General features: G+C 46.9%; 1 protein-coding gene across 1 annotated transcript in view; it reads left to right on the top strand.

The window, feature by feature from the left end:
• Positions 1-18,366, top strand: part of SH3BGR (SH3 domain binding glutamate rich protein) — a 31,631-nt gene extending 13,265 nt beyond the window's left edge. The window contains exons 4-7 of the mRNA XM_053657842.1: positions 2,579-2,653; positions 3,580-3,672; positions 13,401-13,536; positions 17,933-18,366. Coding sequence (XP_053513817.1) covers positions 2,579-2,653; positions 3,580-3,672; positions 13,401-13,502 — 270 coding nt within the window. The 3' untranslated portion in view covers positions 13,503-13,536; positions 17,933-18,366. The remainder of the gene's footprint in view (positions 1-2,578; positions 2,654-3,579; positions 3,673-13,400; positions 13,537-17,932) is intronic.
• Positions 18,367-18,971: the final 605 nt, after the last annotated feature.

Below are 18,971 nucleotides of genomic sequence, written 5' to 3'. Positions count from 1 at the left end.
CTGGAGGCATCTTTTAGCAGAAGATGGATTCTGAGGATGCATCCAAGGCTGGTGACTAACACACTGATAGTATGTCTGGATAATACAATTTTTGGCCCCAAATGACGTGTGATTAAAAGTTCTGATAGTCATTTTCTGAACTGATTAGTGGGCTCCCCTTGAAAGCACTTTTGAGCGGTGGCAAAACTTTTTAAACAAGGGCAGCATGTCCCAGTCACTTGCTGGAGGAAGAACAGACAGTTCAGATGCCTGCAAATGAGGGAGCCTGAAGGGGGGAAGCAGAGGGAGACTTGGAGAAGCGTGGGAGCGGTCCGTAAGAGACATGACCTTGGAGCGGAAGCATGCTCTGGAATTTCCTCATTAACAACTGCAAGATGAACAGCAAGGAACACAGACACCACCACACTCCTGTTCAAGAAGATCAGCAGTGGAAATACCTCAAACACGAACCAAAACACAGAGAAAGAGGAATCACGAGGGAAAGTCAAGAATCAAGAATCAGGTCTCCAACACAGGAGACCTGGTGTGTGACTAACAGGAGTTCCGGAAAGAACGAATAATTAGAGAGATCCTGGTGAGCCTTCTGGTTGGAGATGATGCTGATTCCTTCCCCTGCAGCTCCTTTTCTCATGACTGTGCAGGAAAACCAGACAGGGTGCTGCCCGAGGACCAGAAACTAGGAAAGAACCCTTGAAAAATGAAAAGCAAAAACGGTTGGTTTGAAGAAGGAAACCAAGGTGTGGCTCTCCGGGCCCTCCACTCCCTGCCGGAGCTGTATTCCAGCTGCGGGTGCCAGCTCTGGGCACTGGTTTGGAGCATCCTGGCAGGTGGAGCCCTCTCCCTCCCCTCCATACTGCCCTTCCATCCCAGCAGTGGGCAGTGGGCAGCAATGGTGCCTGCCACCTGGACGGAGCAGCGAGTGTGAGCTGGGTGGGCAGGCCCCAGGGAGCTGCCTTCCCCAGGAGGAAGAGGGAGAAGGGTAGATACTGGCAGCCAGCCTCCACCCTGGGTGTACATCCCCTGCGTAGCTGTTAGGGTTATAAAATGGAAGGGCTACCTCCAGGTCAATGAAGCCTTAAACTCTGGGGTGGGGGTGGAGAGCTCCCTGGTGAATTCAAAATGTTACTAATGTTGAGAACCACTTTCACTGTTATTATTGTAATAATAATGAAATCAAGAATTTTAAACTATCTTGGAAAAATCCAGGCGTGTGGAAGGGGACATGTGAAAAAGGGCGCCCATGAACATATGTATTATCAGGGGACGGTGTATGGATGGGAGATTCGTCTTTTCTTCTTCAGGCCTTCTGATTACATGCACGCCAAACCTTGTGTTGCTATTCCGTACTTATCTGAAGCTTTCTGCATTTAAAAAATATCTGGTTTCTCTCTGGCCCTCAAATTAGATGCTTTCCATCGTATGGATACACCATACTTTGCTTTTCCATTCGTTCTTTGATTGCCTTTGGATTGTTCCACCTCTTGGCTGTTGGAAACAATGTGAACTTGGGTGTGCAAATCATCCTCCTCTTTTATGGTCACCCATCCAAGTCCTTCTAGAATCTTCTTGTGCTGGTCCATTCTCCTCTTGTTTTGCCCTTTAAATTTTTTTTTTAATTTTCATTTAAAAATGTCTTGTCCCAAGTTCAGAGTCACCATGTGTTGGAGGCTGGGTCCTAGAGGGGACTTTGCAGCTGTTCTGCAGTTGGTGTTGTCAGTGAGGTTGGGTTTTAACAAGGATTGAGCCACATGTCATTCATAAGGGCAATAAAACAGTCATCCAAATAGAAATGGAAAGAAAAGAATGAGACTACAACAGACCTACAATAGAAACAAAAAGGAAGCTGGAGTAGAATTAATAGCATCAGATAAAGAGGAATTCAAAGCCAAAGGCATTAACCGGGGAAAAGGGGTATTATGTAATAGAAAATGGTATCAGGAGCTATTTTAAACATGTACACAAATATAATGAACAAACTTAATTTAGTAGAGATGTTCTACTAAACATATACATACACACAAGAATAATAATAGATAGAATTAATAGAATGTATTTCCCTTTTTTACTTATTAAATAGTTTCCAAAGCTGTCATACACTTGGTCACAGAAAACCTTCTTAAATTTCAAGAAGGGATGTTTTAGCAGACTGCATGCTTATCCCATATGTAAACTTACAATCCGAGAGGGAAACATCATAAAAATTTGAGAAGCAAATATACACCATTTAAAGTAACTCCATATTCAAGTGACAATAAAACTGATACTACAAACTGATACATCAAATAATAAGCAAAAGATTGTTTCACACCCTAATCCCAATATATAGCTGTGTTAATCAAAAGAGCACAAAGCAGGAGGTATAGACCCAGCCCTTACTCTGACTTGTAATTGATGTTTTCTGCCTTTACCTTCTGGTCTCTGGAGTAAGTGGTGGTGACCGTCCTCTATACTGAGGTCACGGTGTTGTGCAGAGAAAATGAAGGATAAAAGCAAAAAAACTCGAAGAGTTAAATGATGTTAAAATGCAAGCTATTATCCTCAAAAATACTCTGAAATATTTTCATTTTATACGACGCAGGAGACAAAGCCGACTGAGGAAGAGCCTTCCCTTCCCAATGGCGATGTCGTGGGAGAGGCCCTGAGTACCGCGGAGGTAAGCGTTGGTACCTTGAACTACCTTTCTGCAGACCAGTTTCCTCAGAGTGTCAACTTGGTCCTAATCCTTCTATATCTGTGTCTGTCTGTGCACCTTATCTACTATCTGTCATTCTGTGTTATTATCCATCCACCCACCCACCCATCCATTGATCTTTCCTCTTTTCTTTCCTTCCATCCATCAGTCCATCCATCCGCTAGCTATCTGTCTGTCTGTCTATCTATCTATCTATCACCTATCTAACCTTTTTAAATCTCTAAAATTATAAAGCCTCCCTCCCACAGGAATAACAGAAAACAAACCTTGCCTAAATATCGAATCCTTTAGCATCCTCTTCATAAGCCTTAAATAGGTAAATTGAAACTCCTCACTGGACACTTTATCACTCTACGGTGCTCATGGATCAGATCTGTTGAATTTCACCAAGAGCTCCAATCCGTGGTTTTGATGGGTGGTGACCTTATACCCTAGTACAGCAACTGTCACTCGGTGTGTGGGGACACACTAGGGGACACAAGGGTTTTTAAAACAGGCTATACCTGACTATTTGGTCAGGGACACTGACCGCTTTTCCCTTAGACTGTCACATACAAAAATGACAACAGCCAATACAACTATAGCCATCTGGTGTGAGTAAATCAAAATCGTACCTAATTTTTAAAGTCAGATTGGCAAGAAGTATAATATATTTTTTGGTGTGCCACAGAATTTTATTAATTGGTTTATGTGTGCCAGGAGATGACAAAGGTTGAAGATAGTGTCTCTAGCAGCTAAGTGACCTAATGAACAGGAGGCCTAAGATTGCTTTGTTTATACGGTGCGCATTGTGGTGAGGACACCACGGCACTTGTGGCCTGCCATTTCCTGGGATGTTTATCTCAGATAAACATCTGAGTGACTCAGGGGGTTTCCTTTATGACCAGGGAACGGAGACGGCTGAAGAAAGTGGTGAAAATGATGCACAAAAAGAGGACAAGGAGGATGAGGACAACCTCGCCGAGTCCCAGGAGAAGAACGTGAGTGCTGGCTGTTCTCACCTTGATTTCACGGGGCTCAGTTCTGTTCATCAAGCATTTACGGAGCTTTTCCCGGCTGCCAGGGATCTTCCTGGGCACAGCATGAGGATGGAAGGAGGGGGCCAGGGGTTTAGCCAGGGAGCAAGTGGGTCATTTTCATCTGATGTGTTAACTGCTGGGCTGGAGGTGGGTACAGGGCTCAAAGGAAGCCCGAGGATGGGCCCGAACCCAGGCCTGGGGGGGCCGTCAGACAAGACTTTAATGGCTTGTCATTGTGCTGTTAGGGTTAGGTTGAATTTTCATTCTTTATAGAACAAGGGACCTTACTCCTTGGTAATGAGTAAGGACAGGCTCCCAGCACACATCCACCAAGAGCACTGCCTGTTGGGGACACACGGCGCAGGCTGTTGTGTGGGAAGCCAGTGGGAGCTGAGATTAGAACAGAGGCCCCTGGGGAGGGGAACTGATATCAGTTAAAATCCAATCAGGGAATCGTAGCTCTCAGAGAATCCGCGGCCTGTTCCAATTGAGGGGGGTTCCAATTCAGGAGCCACAGCACAAAGGGTGGGGGAACGTGAGGAGGGGGAGAAGACTGGTTCTAGAAGCACCAAGCTAGATAATGGGAGACCAGATAGACTGCTTAATCCAAGAATTCTAAGAATGTGGCTGGGAAGGCAGGTAAGGGGGGACCCAGGAACGGAGGGAGTCTGAACAGGTGGGGTTGTGGGCATTGGGCTGAGCCTCCCTAGTCAGAGTTTTGCTGGCTCCTGCATCTGTGTAGCCACAGCAAAGACTGTTTACTGAACCCTGATGGTTTGCTCTTTTACCTAGTTATCGATTCCACAGCCATGTGGGTGGGTGGACCCCTGTTCCCAGCACATGGGCTGCGACTGGGAAGGGCATTGAGACCGGCAACCATGCTGTGAAAGTGGGGGTTTGGGGCGTGGGCATCAGTCCACCTTTGTCTTAAGGAATTTAAATCCGGGAGGGCCTAAGGCAGTAAACTCCTAGGATTTGAAGAGTGCTGTTTCAAAATATGCATAATTTAAGGCCCTTTGAAGTTATTTTTTTATTTTGAAGAAAGATGAAATCTTTAATTTTGACCTAGAAGTTAAATGGGGTTTCATGGCAGCCTGTATCATTCAGAAATAATAAAACTAAATGAAATATAGGGACAGTTTTATTATCTTATAATTTAAAAATCTGTTCTTATAATCTGAACTTGGCATGAATTGCCTCATGCATTTAGAGTATTACTGATGTATATATGTCAAGATTCAGTTTGCTTCTTTTAAGACAGAGAGACAAAGATAAGAATGTTACACCTGGTCCCTTTCTCCCATGAGGCCAAGAGGAAGGCGGCATTTGTGTGCTCAGACCTGCCTCTCAGCCCTGGGCCAGGCTGGTTCAGGGGCGTGATAAGCCACCCAGTGTGTGGGTTCTCTCTGAGCCCAAAGTGAATTGTAGCCTTGTGACTTCTGATACATGGAACTTAAAAAATCATTTTTGTTACTTTGCGTGGGCTGAGATGAAGAAAGCGACAAAGGAAAAGACAGTTTTTAAATTTTAGATGAAGATGCTCTTAACATTACCTTATCAAACTCACTTTTTAACTTTTTAATACTATGCCAAAAAAGACAGATGCTGGCTTTTTTCTCATTTGATAAGTGATTCATGCTCTTTGACTGACTTTAATTCAGTTAAATAACAGAAACAACCCCATACTTTGTCAATAAACAGATTAAAAGTGACATCATAACATGCTTCGCTTTGGGATTGAGTAGAGAGGGAAATTCATTGAAATATAAAATGGAGACAAAAGCCATCTGGTGTTTGGAAGCTGCATTTTGTGCTCTCAGAACCTGCTGTCTGTTCCTGTGGCCTGGCCTCTGTCCCCACACGTGAGGCCAGGACGGCCATCTGGCTGTTTGTTGTCACACCTTCCCCACAGGGCCCCCAGGCTCAGACAGGTGCATTTGTAATCAACAGAAAGGCCAGTTAGATCTCAGTGTTTTACCTGTTGAACATTGATTTTCAAAGTACTAGACACATCCTGGTAGGTTCTTCTAGACAGTACAACCCAGAAAAATTCACGTCTTTTAGGTAAAATCCCGGGCTGTGTTGAAGCCTTAGGAGATTTCACGGATTCTTGTTTTTTCCTCCTCCTGGCCCATTGTGGGTACATGGCTGCGCCCCCGGCTTCCTGCTCCACCCAGCACTCCGTGGGCCCCAGGAAGGATGGAGCTCCGTGGGCCTGGATCTGGTTCCCAAGCCTTGTGTGTGAGGAGTGGCAGTTTCCACTATTTCTCTTGATGTCATTACATCGGCTGGGCCTCCCCCTCCAGGTTGTCAGGAAGTTCACTAGGGGGAAGTGTTTCGGGGACCCTCTGCTCCCCGGGGTCTCAGGGTCATCCTGCATCTTGGGCAGTGACTGGAAGGGGAGAGGGCTCTGCTACTTTGTCCATGGTGGTCACGTTGTGGTGTGCCTTTCTGGCTGCCTGTCGTAGCTGTTGAGCACTGGTACCGTGTAGAGAGCCCAGGGCCACCCGGGTGCCCCAGGGGTCCCTGGCTGTGCTTCTGTGTGTACCACTCCTGGAAAGCCACCTCCCCCGTTCCCTTTGTCTTCTCTTGGGATGTCCCATTTCCCTACTCTAAGCCCTAAGCTCTGAGCTCTTTATTTCAGGAACCATGTAGCTTCATCACCTCAATTAGCCCAGGGTTTTGAACAGCAAGGCCTGTAACTTCTCCCCTGGGGGCTGAGAATGAGGACAAATGTGTGGCTATCTTACTGCAGCGTGGGAGGGACAGCAGCAACTCGACTCTGGCCCTGCAGTTTTGTGTAGTAGGGAGAACAAAACAGAAAACTGTAGCGTGGTATTCAGCCACACTATTTGTGAAAAGGAATACAAATGCATTTAACCTTTTATTCTAAAATAATTATGGACTCACAGGGACATAGCACAGGTCTGTGTGCCCTGCCCCCGGCATCCCCCATGGGTGACATTGTATGGTACCTGGCTGCAGTGTGACATCGGAGCCAGGAATGTGTCATTGCTGCGTCTCTGTTAAGTAGACCACAGACCTTGTACAGCATTCACCACTTTTTAAACCTGTCGTTTGTCTGTTAAGACCCATTTTCAAGGGCACAATGGTGCCAACTCCCACGGGAGCTGGCAGCATCAGGCTGAGCGACGCACCCGCCCGGTCAGTGTCCGAGGCACGGGCTCGTCTGTCTCAGCTCAGCCACCGCGTGTGCCCACTCCGTGCACATGGACACACTCAAATGACGCCCTTTGGATGGGGAGAGATATTCGCCTGAGAATGCTCTATCAGTGGAAAAGACCGGAAATGGAGACAAACCTTTAATGACGTGGACCTCCCCTGACTTCCTGTCCAAGTCCCCAGGGTTCGTCAACACAAGGGGCAGGGTGTGTGCCACTGCCCGCTGACAGGTTGGGGCAGCGTTTGGAAGGCGGGACGGTACGCTGCAGAGACCCTTGCCGGATGCTGAGGGAGATGTGGTCTGTAGCTGCAAACCTGCTGGTGGGCGGGAGGGCGCTCTGTGAGGACCCAGGGAGTGATGAGGGGCTAAGGGGCAGCCTGAGGAGGGAAGGAGGAAAGTGACAGGTCTCCTCAACTCCGGGGCACTCTCTCAGAGGGACTGTAGACTGGGCCATCGTGAGGACGTTACAAAACCCTGGAAATATTGAGGCTGGTTCGTGTTTGTGTTTGGTTTGCATTGATTTTAAGTTGTGTTCTCTGCCAGCTCAAGTCTCTCCAAAGTGTTTTAAGACCTTGGCCTGATTGTGGTTTGTAAGTTGCCCCACTTAGCTTCCTCCAAAACCGGTCGGGAGGAAAGTGGCTTCTGCAGGAGGCAGACGCTGGTGGAGGTCCTTGGGCAGCTCCCATGTCTGGCTCCCATGGTGCCTGCCGATGGGGAGAACTCAGGCCTTGCCACCGCTCTGAGCCAGCTGCCCTGCCCAGGTGACTGCTGGCCAGCTCTCGGCTTCCTTCCACCCCTGCCACCTGTCCTAACCGGCCTGGCCTGGCCCTCACCACAGCTGACACCTGTCCTTACTGCTGGCCTCACACCGCCTTGGCAGCCTGCTTCCCTGGCCAAGTGCCCACTGCTGAGGCTCCCCCGACTGGCTTCCTCCGAAGAGCAACACAGTGAAAGGATTTAAAGTCGTAGCTTTGTTAAGGGAATGGTTATACCCTGTTTTGAGATTCTGCAAAAGTTTGACCATGAGATTACAATTATTTTTATTCATTTATTTATTTTTAAGATTTTATTAATTTATTTATAGAGAGAGGGGAAGGGAAGGACAAAGAGAGGGAGAGAAACATCGGTGTGTGGTTGCCTTTCATGTGTCCCCTACTGGGGACCTGACCTGCAACCCAGGCATGTGCCCTGACTAGGAATCGAACTGATGACACTTTGGTTTGCAGCCTGCACTCAATCCACTGAGCTATACCAGCCAGGTTGATTATAATTATTTTTAAAAAACCCCTTTTTGTCACTATAATTATCTGCCAAGCATAATACCTTTAGCCCTTTTTGGCAACATCATTATCTGCCAACCATAAAAGTCAATCCGGGCATTGTATGTTGGTAAGGATCTGCCTAATTCTGGTGTTTTACAGCTCTGTGAGCTAAGGGTGGACATTTAAGTGTTTACTCCATCGATCCCACCTCCTCCTGAGAGGGATTTGAGACAGCAGAGGCTACCTGAGTGCACACATCCAACCTTGTGTTGACAGATGGGGCGCTGCCTCCTGCCAGGCGCAGTTCCAGGGCCTGGGCCTGGGTCATGACATGCGGTCCCTGCCTCCGGAACGCGGGCTCTGATGGAGCTGCTGCCGGTCAGATGGAAGGTTCTTCAGAGCCTGCTCGGCCCCGGGCATTTCTGAAAATTCTCCGAGCAATTGCTTTCTCTGTTTAATGTCTCCTTCAGGAAATTAAGGTCGGTTCAGGTATTGATGAAAACCCCACAGTCCCTGTCCTGTGATAATGGCTGCTAGCCAGCCTTGAGACCCCCGCCTGCGCTCTGGGCCAGCTCTGAGGATGACCCATTTTTGATAGTGTGTCTCTTCTTAGTTCACTTGTTTCAGCTGAGTACTGTTAGTGCAAATAATTGGATTTAGAAAACATGTAAAACTCACAGAGTTGGTAATTCTGTGTTGCATGTTGTGAATTTTCATTTGATGTGATGTGGATAAGAAGACAATTAATGTTCTTCGAGATTGAAAGAGTTCATAGCTGACTTTCCATGCTGCCTTACCCCAGTAACACTCGGTCTGAGCTCACCCCTTGGTTGCAGACAGTGGCTGGGTCCCGCAGATCCCAGATGTGTGGGATTTTAACACCTGAAACCGTGTAATTTTGTTAACCAGTGTCACCCCAATCCATCCAATAAGAAGGAAAAATACCCCAAATGAGTGAGATACACATCACGCCTCAAGGAGTACTCAGACTAGTCAGGGAGACAGATAAGAGATGATGATTATGGGAGCAATGGGGGAGGGGACTCCTAACTCAGCCTTCAGGGCCAGGAATGTCTTCCTTGAAAATGTCATTTAAGGCAGCATCCTGGAAGGTGTGGCTAACATGAGAATATGGCGTGTTGGCCGTGTGGCTGAGACAAAGAGGGCGACGGTTGAGCCTAGATGGGTAACGGGGGGCCCGATGGTGGTAGCCTTCCAGCCATTCTGAGAGTGACGGGTACATCTTGAAAAAGTCGGAAGTTTTGTTCTTTGTTGTAATGGCAATGTCTGCTGTCTTTTAGAACAGTATGTCTGGCTACTATGTGGAGAACAGGTTGAAGATAGGGAAGACTGGAGGCAAAGTAACACAGGATAGGAGGGCCAAGGCATGGGCAGAATTGGGCAATATTAAAGAGGCTGAGTCATGCCCTGGCTGTAGTGGCTCTGAGGATTGAGCACCAGCCTGTGAACCGAAAGGTTGCTGGTTCAATTGCCAGTCAGGGCACATGCCTGGATTGCGGGCCAGGCCCCCCAGTAGGGGCGTGTGAGAGGCAACCTCACATTGATGTTTCTCTCCCGCTTTTTCTCCCTCCCTTTCCCTCTCTCTAAAAATGAATTAAAAAAAACCAAAGAGGTTAAGTCAGCGCATCACTGAGAACCATCCTCCGGATTTTGCCATGAGTGCAGGGCTCTCTTTACCTGGACCTTCTTTTAGTAGTGAAACCTGCACGCAGGTGGCGTTTAACACGGGGGCAGCCCTGTTCTGGGCTGACTCAGCCTTGGCCAGCTGGATTGGGGCTTTCGGGTTTTGCATTTTCCATGCCAGTCTTCAGAAACCTGAGAGTATTGTTCTTGGAACTGGCCAAGAACAAAAGGCTGGGCCAGGGGTCGCAACAGAGTGGTGGGTCCTCTGCGACTTGCATTCCACGGTTTTGCCTGTTCTGTGACTGATCTTGAGAGGCAGCAGGTGGGGTACGAAGGGCTCTGATTTAGGAACCAGGAGCCTTGAAGTAAGTTTCAGCTGTGTTGCTTGCTTGCTTGCTCTGTGACCACTGGCAAATTATTTAAATCTGTCCTTCTCTGTACAAAGAAGGAAGCGGGTGAGAGGATGCTCATGGCTGCGGCTGCTTTTGCTTCCTCAGTCCCAGACGCCGTGAGCGCACTGCTGAGCAGTGAGGCTGGGGAATTTTTCCGGACCACTTCCCTCACTGAAAGCAACCATAGTTTTCTGGCCCCAGGGAGGTGGAGCAGAGGGCCGTTTGGGGAACGGATGGGAAGGCTCTTACTTTCTTGCATTTTTAGCAGGTACATCTTGGTTCTATTCCTTTGATCTGAGAAAAACAATAGAAATTCCACAGAGAATATAGTCAGTAATACTGTGATAGCTATTCGTGATGCCCAGTGGGTACTAGACTTATCAGGGGTTCCTTTGTAAATTATATAAATGTCTAATCACTACACCATACACCTGACACTAATAAAAATACTATTGACTGTCAACTATAATCGAAAAATAAAAATAAACATCACTGCCACCCCTTCCCTCACTTTGTTAAAAAAAAAAAAAAGAAATCCCAGTGGGCTGACCGAGAGGGCGCCTGTCTGGGCCTGTGATGGCCTCCGCCTCCCTCGCCTTGCGTCTGTCCTTGACCGGAAATCAGTGTGTGAGCTGAACGTGGTTCAGAAATGGCATCCTTTTTGCCTGATGGAGGAGGAGTGTTTGATCTGCTTTTATTCATTGGTTCCAAGCTGTCGTGAAGGCACACTTATAAGGACACGAAGGCAGAAAAGATATAGTTTTGTTCCAGTTTTCTAATTGCTTACATATGTGGTAAGCTACAGAAATTTACTAGGTAGCTCTATAGAGCTGCCATATGCTTTGGACATAAAGATAGAATTAAACATATAATTAAGCAGTATTAATAATTAGTTCTATTTTCTCAGGTGTATGACTGACAGCAAGGTGCCTTAATCTCCTAGTATTCCAAGGGTTTGAATCTGTAATGCATGAAATAAGTACGTATCACGTAGTTCTCATACCTTTGCTATTTGTATGTTTTATACATCATTTTCTTTCATTTTGCTGAACATATATTTTATTGTAGTTTGCTTAATATTTAGATTCAACTTCAAACTCGTGCCAGTTGATATTTTTTCTTTAATTCGATTTATGGACTTAAGGAGGAAGAGGGAGAGAGCGGTGGAGGAGGTGCAGAAGCAGATTTAATAGCTGTACTTATAAAAAGCACAGGCTTTTGTAGGAACTGTAGCTTTAGCCACGTTCTCTTTGTTCTTTACCATATAAAGAGGCTGATGCAACCCACGCTTCCAGAAAAATCCTCCTTTCTCTGCTGAGAAGGGAAATATAATGAGTTTGAGATAAATGTATCCAAGGAAGGTGGCTGGGAACCAGGGCTTGGCACTAGGCCTTTTTCTGAGCCTCTGGTAGTGAAGGTGTTGCCAGTGAAGCCAGGCTGGGCTGGGCCTGGTCATTAGGCGGAGATTTCTTCTCCATCCTTCCTCCCCTCCCCACTTTGAACAGTGCAGTTCATACAGCTTGCACGGTGCCCCGTGCTGCTATTATGACCGCCTCCTGTTTACCTCGCTGTCCTTTCCTGTGGTTGTGGGGGTGGCTGATGTGCCTGACACAGACAGATGAGCTGGACAGTGGTTTATGAGTCACGGGCGGAGGATGCTGTGCAGTGCGGGGCCACACAGGGGTTGCACTTGGATTGGTGTGAACAATCAGGGGGTCAGAGCGGGGCTCTGTTGTATTGAGAGGATGGAGTGTCTCTGGTTCTCATGGAGGATGTGCTTGGCCTGTTTGTACATTTCCGGGGGGATGTAGATACCATGCCTGGTCCCTGATGGGGAGGGCTGCTTGGCTAGGAGACCTCATCTGCCAGAGCAAGTGGGAGGGGACCAATAGTTAGGCCATTTCAGGTCTTCCTGATTTTACCAGATGTCAGGACAGCAGCAGAGGCAGGTACCTTAGACACTGTGAATTTTAAACATGTAGCTCATCATTAAGTGTCTGGAAGCTGTGTGACCTCAGGGAACCATATGGTCCCAGAATTTCTGGCAGGGATCTATCCAGGGAGAACATTAGTGACCTGGGAAGAATTTTTTAACCTGCCTTCCCAACTATGGTTATAGGACAGTGATTCTCACCCATGGGCAGGCGTTAGAATCACCTGGTGATTTTGAACCTCAAGAAGCCTGCCTCTCTCAGCTGGTGACTAAGACCCTCCCAGGCTGGCAGGCCTTCCGGGTGTCTGAAAGGGTTGAGCTCCAGAGGCTTCCACATAGGGAGAAGGGATGGGAGATCACATGGACATGCAGGAGTCTCTAATTCCTTGTTCGGGTTGTAGGCTTCCTTCCATGGCCAAGGACAAAAAAGAATTAAAGTTAGCCCTGGCTGGTGTGGCTCAGTTGACTGAGTGTGGGCCTGTGAACCAGAGGGTCACCAGCTTGATTCCGAGTCAGGGCACATGCCTGGGTTGCAGGGCCAGGTCTTCAGCTGGGAGGCAACTGATGGATGTTTCTCTCCCTCTCTTTCTCCCTCCCTTCCCCTCTCTCTAAAAATAAGTAAGATATTTTTTTTGCCCTGGCTGGTGTGGCTCAGTGGCTCGATCACCAGCCTGTGAACCAAAAGGTTGCTGGTTCAATTCCTGGTCAGGGCACATGCCTGGGTTGCCAGCCAGGTAACCAGTAGGGAGTACTCAAGAGGCAACCACACATTGATGTTTCTCTCCCTCTCTTTGTCCCTCCACCATCTCTAAAAGTAAAATCTTAAAAAAAAATTAGAAACATGAACATATACATTCAACAGAGTAATGCATTTAAGAAGGAAATGTCTTAAATGAATAAAAGAATAATAAGAACTAAAATGTAAGAGAATCAGGACAAAAGGTCAAGAATTAAGAATATGAAAGTATTAAAATTTAAGAGGGGTATCAGACTTAAAAGTCCAATTAAAACATTTAAAAAATTAGAAAACAGTGTTGAAATTATTAAGGATAAAATTTAAAGGTATAAAATTTATCCTCTGTAACATGTAATTTAGACAGTGGGCTAGCTGGCATGTTTATTGTAGAGTTTGTGGTGTGTGTTGGTGTGGTGTGCGTGTTGGGTGGGGTGTGTGGGAGGCCCTCAACTCTCATTTGGGACTTATCACTTCATTCCTCACTGTATCTGTTGACCCTTACTCTCCCCCATGATAAAGTGATTTTTGTTACAAACAGACAGGAGAAGTAACCAAGGAGGGGGCAGAAGGCGAAGCAGAGGAAGAGGAAGCTGAAAAGGGAGAAGAACCAGGAGAAGAAGGAGGAGAAGAAGAGTCCTAGGCCTTCCCATGCTTTATTTCTTCAACTGTTTCAGGTAGTCACCTAATTCCGGGGTTAAAAACTTGTTTATTACTGCATGATCTCTATACTGCATTTCAGTGGTCATGGAAGTGGCTTCTAGTTCAAGTCTGTCTGTCTTCCTGAGACTTGGGGCTGCCCCTTTCTGGAGCCATAGAGCCAGCTGACTCTGTCAGACCCAGGGCTTGGGCACTGGGGCGTGGCAGCCTATGGATTCTAGGAAGGAGTGTGCCTCTGAGGAAGAGTCTGCTGTGTACGTAATTCTCTCCTCTTTCTCCACGTGACCTTGGTTATGGGAAGGCACAGGCCGAGTTGTGTTATCAGCCTTCTAGTACACAGACACCCTCTGCCGATCCGTGTCCTTCCATATTTATAGGGGAGTGACAATCGATGTTCATAGTGGTGTGACAAATTGTAACTTCAAAAAACCACAGAGCTGGCTGCCATTCATGAACGACAGATACTGCAGCTAGATGTTTAGTGATAAGAGCTTCGTATGACATACCCGCTCGTTAAGTATTAACCAGGACACTCATGCAGAAACACTGTGGAACATAGTGATGTCACTTCGGGGAGGTTTGGGAAGTGCATTTGCTGCCTTGTAGTTTTAAACTTCTACTGAGGATGAAAAATATCTATAATCCTTAGGTTTGGTAAGTGCCCCCTAAATATATTCATAAGGTAATGACAGTATCTACTGGTAGTGGATGTAGGAACCTGGGGGAAATGCTCAAGCAGCGTGGGCCGCGCAGAGAGGAGAGAATGTGAGAACACACCTGAAGATCACTAAGTGCTATAAAAATATCTGACTTTGCAAGTCATATAGCAAATACTTATGTAAACGTATGGTAATTATTTGACCCCAAATTTGAGGCAGTAGTTTGCTGTGGTGCTATAAGAATTCTTTTTAAGGACTTCCGCCAAGATGGAGGCATAGGTGGAGATGCTGTGCTTTCTCACACAACCATGTTTAGAGACAACAAAATATTGTTGTCTCTAGCAACAGAAAACAAAATATAGCAACAGAAAACACAGCCAGAACACAGAAAATTGAACTTTTCGGAAGTCTGGTTGCAACGAATTCTTCAGCCTGACTGGTAAGAGAGGCAAAGCCAGCAGCTGGCAGAGCGGGGTTGCACAGGAAAACTTGGTCAGACAGATTCAGGTGTGTGGATCCCAGGCATGGTGTTGCAACAGGTGGACCTAGTGAACGACCCAGTGAGCGACCCAGTGAGCCACTGGTGGACCCAGAGAGGGCGCAGGGCTGCGGGTTGACTGTGGTCGCGCATTCGTGCTCAGATAGACCAGTGAGGGAATGGGCAGTGAAATGGGACTGAGCAGGCCCCAGTGGCGAGAGGCAGCAGAGGGGGCTGCTATTTCCTCGCTCTGACCCGCCCCCACATACAGCGTCACAAACCAGCGACCTGGGTGGCCCTACCCTGGTGAACATCTAAGGCTCTGCTCCTCATACTTAATGGGTGCAAACAGACCAAAAATGGCTCAAGAAGATCTCAAAGCCCCAGAGCCCATAACTCTAAGCGACAAAGAAATAGCAAAACTTTCAGATGCACAGTTCAAAACACTGGTGATCAGGATGCTCACAGAACTGGTTGATTTTAGTCACATATTAGAGGAACACGTGAAGGTTAAACTAATTGAAATGAAGGGAATTGCACAGGAAACCAATAGTGATGAAAAGGAAACTGGGACTCAAATCAAGGGAGTGAACCAGAAGGAAGAAAAAAATGGCCAAACAGGAAAATATGAAGAAACAAGAATTCAAAAAAATGAGAAGAGACTTAGGAACATCCAGGACATCTTTAAATGTTCCAACATCCGAATTATAGGGGTACCAGAAGGGCGAAAGGAACAGCCACCAGTGGAAAACTTATTTGAACAAATAATAAAGGAGAATTTCCCCAATCTGGCAAAGGAAATAGACTTCCAGGAAATCCAGGAAGCTCTGAGAGTCCCAAAGAAGTTGGACCCAAGAAGAAACACACCAAGGCACATCATCATTACATTAGCCAAGATTAAAATGAAGGAGAGACTCCTGAAGCAGCAAGAGATAAGGGGACAGTTACCTACAAAGGAGTTCCCATCAGACTGTCAGCGGATTTCTTGAAAGAGATTGTACAGGCAAGAAGGGGCTGAAAAGAAGTATTCCAAGTCATGAAGTCCAAAGACCTACAAGGAAGATTGCTCTATCCAGCAAAACTTTCATTTAGAATGGAAGGACAGATAAAGTGCTTCTCAGATAAGACCAAATTCAAGAAGTTCATTATCACCAAGCCCTTATTATATGAAATGTTAAAGGGACTTATATAAGAAAAATAAGATAAAAAATATGAACAGTGAAAGGACAGCAAACTCACAGTTATTAAGAACTACACCTAAAACAAAAGCAAACTAAGAGAACAGCTAGATCAGGAGCAGAACCATAGAAATGAAGATCTCATGGAGGGTTAGCAACAGGGGAGTGGGAGGAGGAGAAGGGGGGATAAGGTACAGAGAATAAGTAGCATAGATGGTAGGTAGAAAATTGATGGGGGGGCAAGAATAGTATGGGAAATATAGAATCTAAAGAACTTGAGAAATGTGGTCATAAACTAAAGGGGGGAATGGTGGGGGTGGGGGTGCAGGGTGGAGGGGAATGAAGGGGGGATAGAACAACTGTAATGGCATAATCAATAAAATAAAAACATAAAAAGAATTCTTTTTAACATTTAAATTAAAATTAGAGATTTAAAGAAGTCTCCTTCCTGGCTATGTCCTGCCTCCACCAAAATGCACATAACGACAGGTTCCTGGTCCGCGCGAGTCAGGGGCACCGGGAGGCAGGCGAAAGTGCGGGAGCAAGCCCCTGTCCACCCCACAGGTCTCATACGGTCTGTGGTGAAGCTCAGGGCCCTTTCGGTGCAGGGAGGGGGTGTCGCTTGGAGAAGAGGAGAGAAATCCTGGTGCTTTGTGCAATGTCTGCTCACAAGTAACTCCGCTCTCTGTACCAAAGCCCAGTTTGAATAGCACGGACCTCCCCTCATAACATACGTATGCCTAGACGTGAAAAGCTAATACACAATCTTGGAGCTTCAAACATTTTGAGGAGATTTAGGGCTGGTGAGAGTAGCCGTCACAGGTTGTTAATGGGACCGGGAACATTTCACCGCTCATGTATGTAAACTGCGCGGCCGAGCTAGCCCATCACTGGGCGTTTTCCCAGCTGGTCTCCTCCCTGTGCTGGGCACATACATTTCTACTTTGAGGCCTAATGCTGTAGTTTTGGGGCATGACCCCTTTTATTGTATTTACTTAATTTATTTTCCATTGTCACTATTGAGAAGTCTGGCGTCAGTCTTACTGGTGTCTCTGATCCCATTTCTGAGGAATAGGTTGGGAGCCATATTTGAAAAAAAGAACAGCGGCAAAGTTAGTTTTCAGAAGTTTATCTGAAGAATGGTGGGAAAGGAAAATAAGCTGATTTTTATCCTGATACCAAAAAGAAAAAAACCCACAGTAAAAGACTTAATATGTTCTGTGTAAATTCACTTCTATTCACTCTGACTGTGAAGTTCTTTAGGAGTCATGCGATCTAATGCGGCAATCATAAAACCATATTGAATGTGGAATGGCACAGCTGAGATAACCCTGTGTGCGGCCAGATGGCTTTGCAGGGTCACTTAAAAAAAAGGTGATGGCAGCTGTGGCCAGTGCCTTGTGCCAGTTTCTCTGGTGGCTTCTGGTTCGGAATCCCATCCACAGAAGCCTGTTGTGGGGTCAGAATGCCTGGTGGGGAAGGAGCGAATCAGACGGCTCCCTACACCGCCCCCTGACTCCTGGGGAGAGTCAGGTCCGTCTGGGAAACGCAGCCTGGCCATGTAACCTGATGATCGGCAAACAGTTCAGCTTCCAAAGACAAGCCCGCCTCGTGTAGTAGCTCACATTGGTGGTGTTTAGGCAGAGCGTGGCAGGGAATGGAGCCAAGAACACATCCCCATTTCCTCTGTTTGACACTGATGCTCAGGTGATGCCCTCGCTCAGGTGATGCCCCTGGAGAGATACCAGGGAGCAGGAGTCTGAAATCCCGCTCCCAGGGGGGCTCCCCGGGGACGAGACTGTCATCTGAGCCTCTCCGCTCCTGCTCCGTGAAAACACAGTGGGGACCCCCTCAACACCAAAGACATGGCCTTCCTTAGGGCGTTTGCCTTGTGCTCATACAGAGCAAGATGGAAACCCAGTCTGGTTTCCCGTGAGAAACACTTCATTTCCTTTTGTGCACCTGGAACAAATGAGGAGGAGGGGCTTATGGAATGAAAAGCCATCCTTTTTCTTGCATGATAAACAGTGAGGATTGTGCTAAACATCCTTTTTCTGCCTTTAACGGCTGTCTCCCTAATGCTCTGCCTTTCTTTCAGAAAGCCCACGTCGTGAAGCAGCATTTCAACGGTCTCCCCACAAACCACACTCAACTCACGCCTTGGCCTGAGGCGAGCCTACCTCTCGGTCCCCCCAGGGCTCACGGAGGACGTGCCCTGGCTCGGTTCCGTGTCTGTGGACCTGTCTACATGTTACATCACCATGAAATTCAACATCAGGGCAACACACGCGTGCCTTCACGGGCCTCACCTTTTTGGCCTTTGCCTAACTTTTTCTTTTCTCTTTTGCTCTGCATGAAAAGACCTTCTGGCTAATACCCTGGGGGAAAAAAAAAGATTTCCAAATATAGAACTTCTCTTTGCGCTAGGACAAGTATTTCTTTGTATGTGCCTTATGCTGCTTGCCTCAGAATTAGCTTTCAAAGTAAAATGCTTTCCAGAGAACAAGCACACAAATAAAGATTAATAGCAGAGATCTTGTCCCAAGAGCATCGATTTTTGGGGGGTTTGGTGTCTCCTTGAACGTGCCTGCCCTCCATCCACCTGTCACCACATCCAAATCCTCAGCAGAACCTTCCGGTCTGCTTGGGTTGGGTGAGTTTTGTTTCACTGATGATCGGGTCCGTGTGTTCAAACACCGCTGGTTGTCTTGTGACGTCCTGTTTTCTGTTGCACACACCGCTGCGTGCACTGTCTTTGAAACCTCGTCCAAATGTAACACTGTCATCCACATGTGTGGGGAGCGTAGTGAGGATAAATAAATCCACAACCCAGTGTCCTTGGCATGTTTCTGTGCTGAAGGGAGTGAGTGGCCGCTGCTCTTTCTCGATGGATTGGCAGCCGTAGCTGCGATGGGCTGAGCCTGGGCCTGTAACTTTGCCTTCTGATGCCACAGTATCTGTCCCCCAGGGTCCAGCCCCGATGACTCATCCAGCAGGAGCTTCAACAGTGCTTTCCTGCTCACCTGCTCCACCTTGGTTTATTACAGATATTTTTCTTTCTTGAAAGGTTTTGTTGACATCCTTCCCCTTTTAAATGGATGTGCTATTTATTTCTTGTATTATTCTTGCTGCAAACG

The sequence above is a fragment of the Artibeus jamaicensis genome, unplaced genomic scaffold (genome assembly GCF_021234435.1).
Source record: "Artibeus jamaicensis isolate MK-2021 breed Jamaican fruit bat unplaced genomic scaffold, CSHL_Jam_final scaffold_474, whole genome shotgun sequence".
Taxonomy (NCBI): domain Eukaryota; kingdom Metazoa; phylum Chordata; class Mammalia; order Chiroptera; family Phyllostomidae; genus Artibeus; species Artibeus jamaicensis.
Note: the sequence above shows the minus strand (reverse complement) of the source record. Positions and strands in the feature narration are given on the sequence as shown.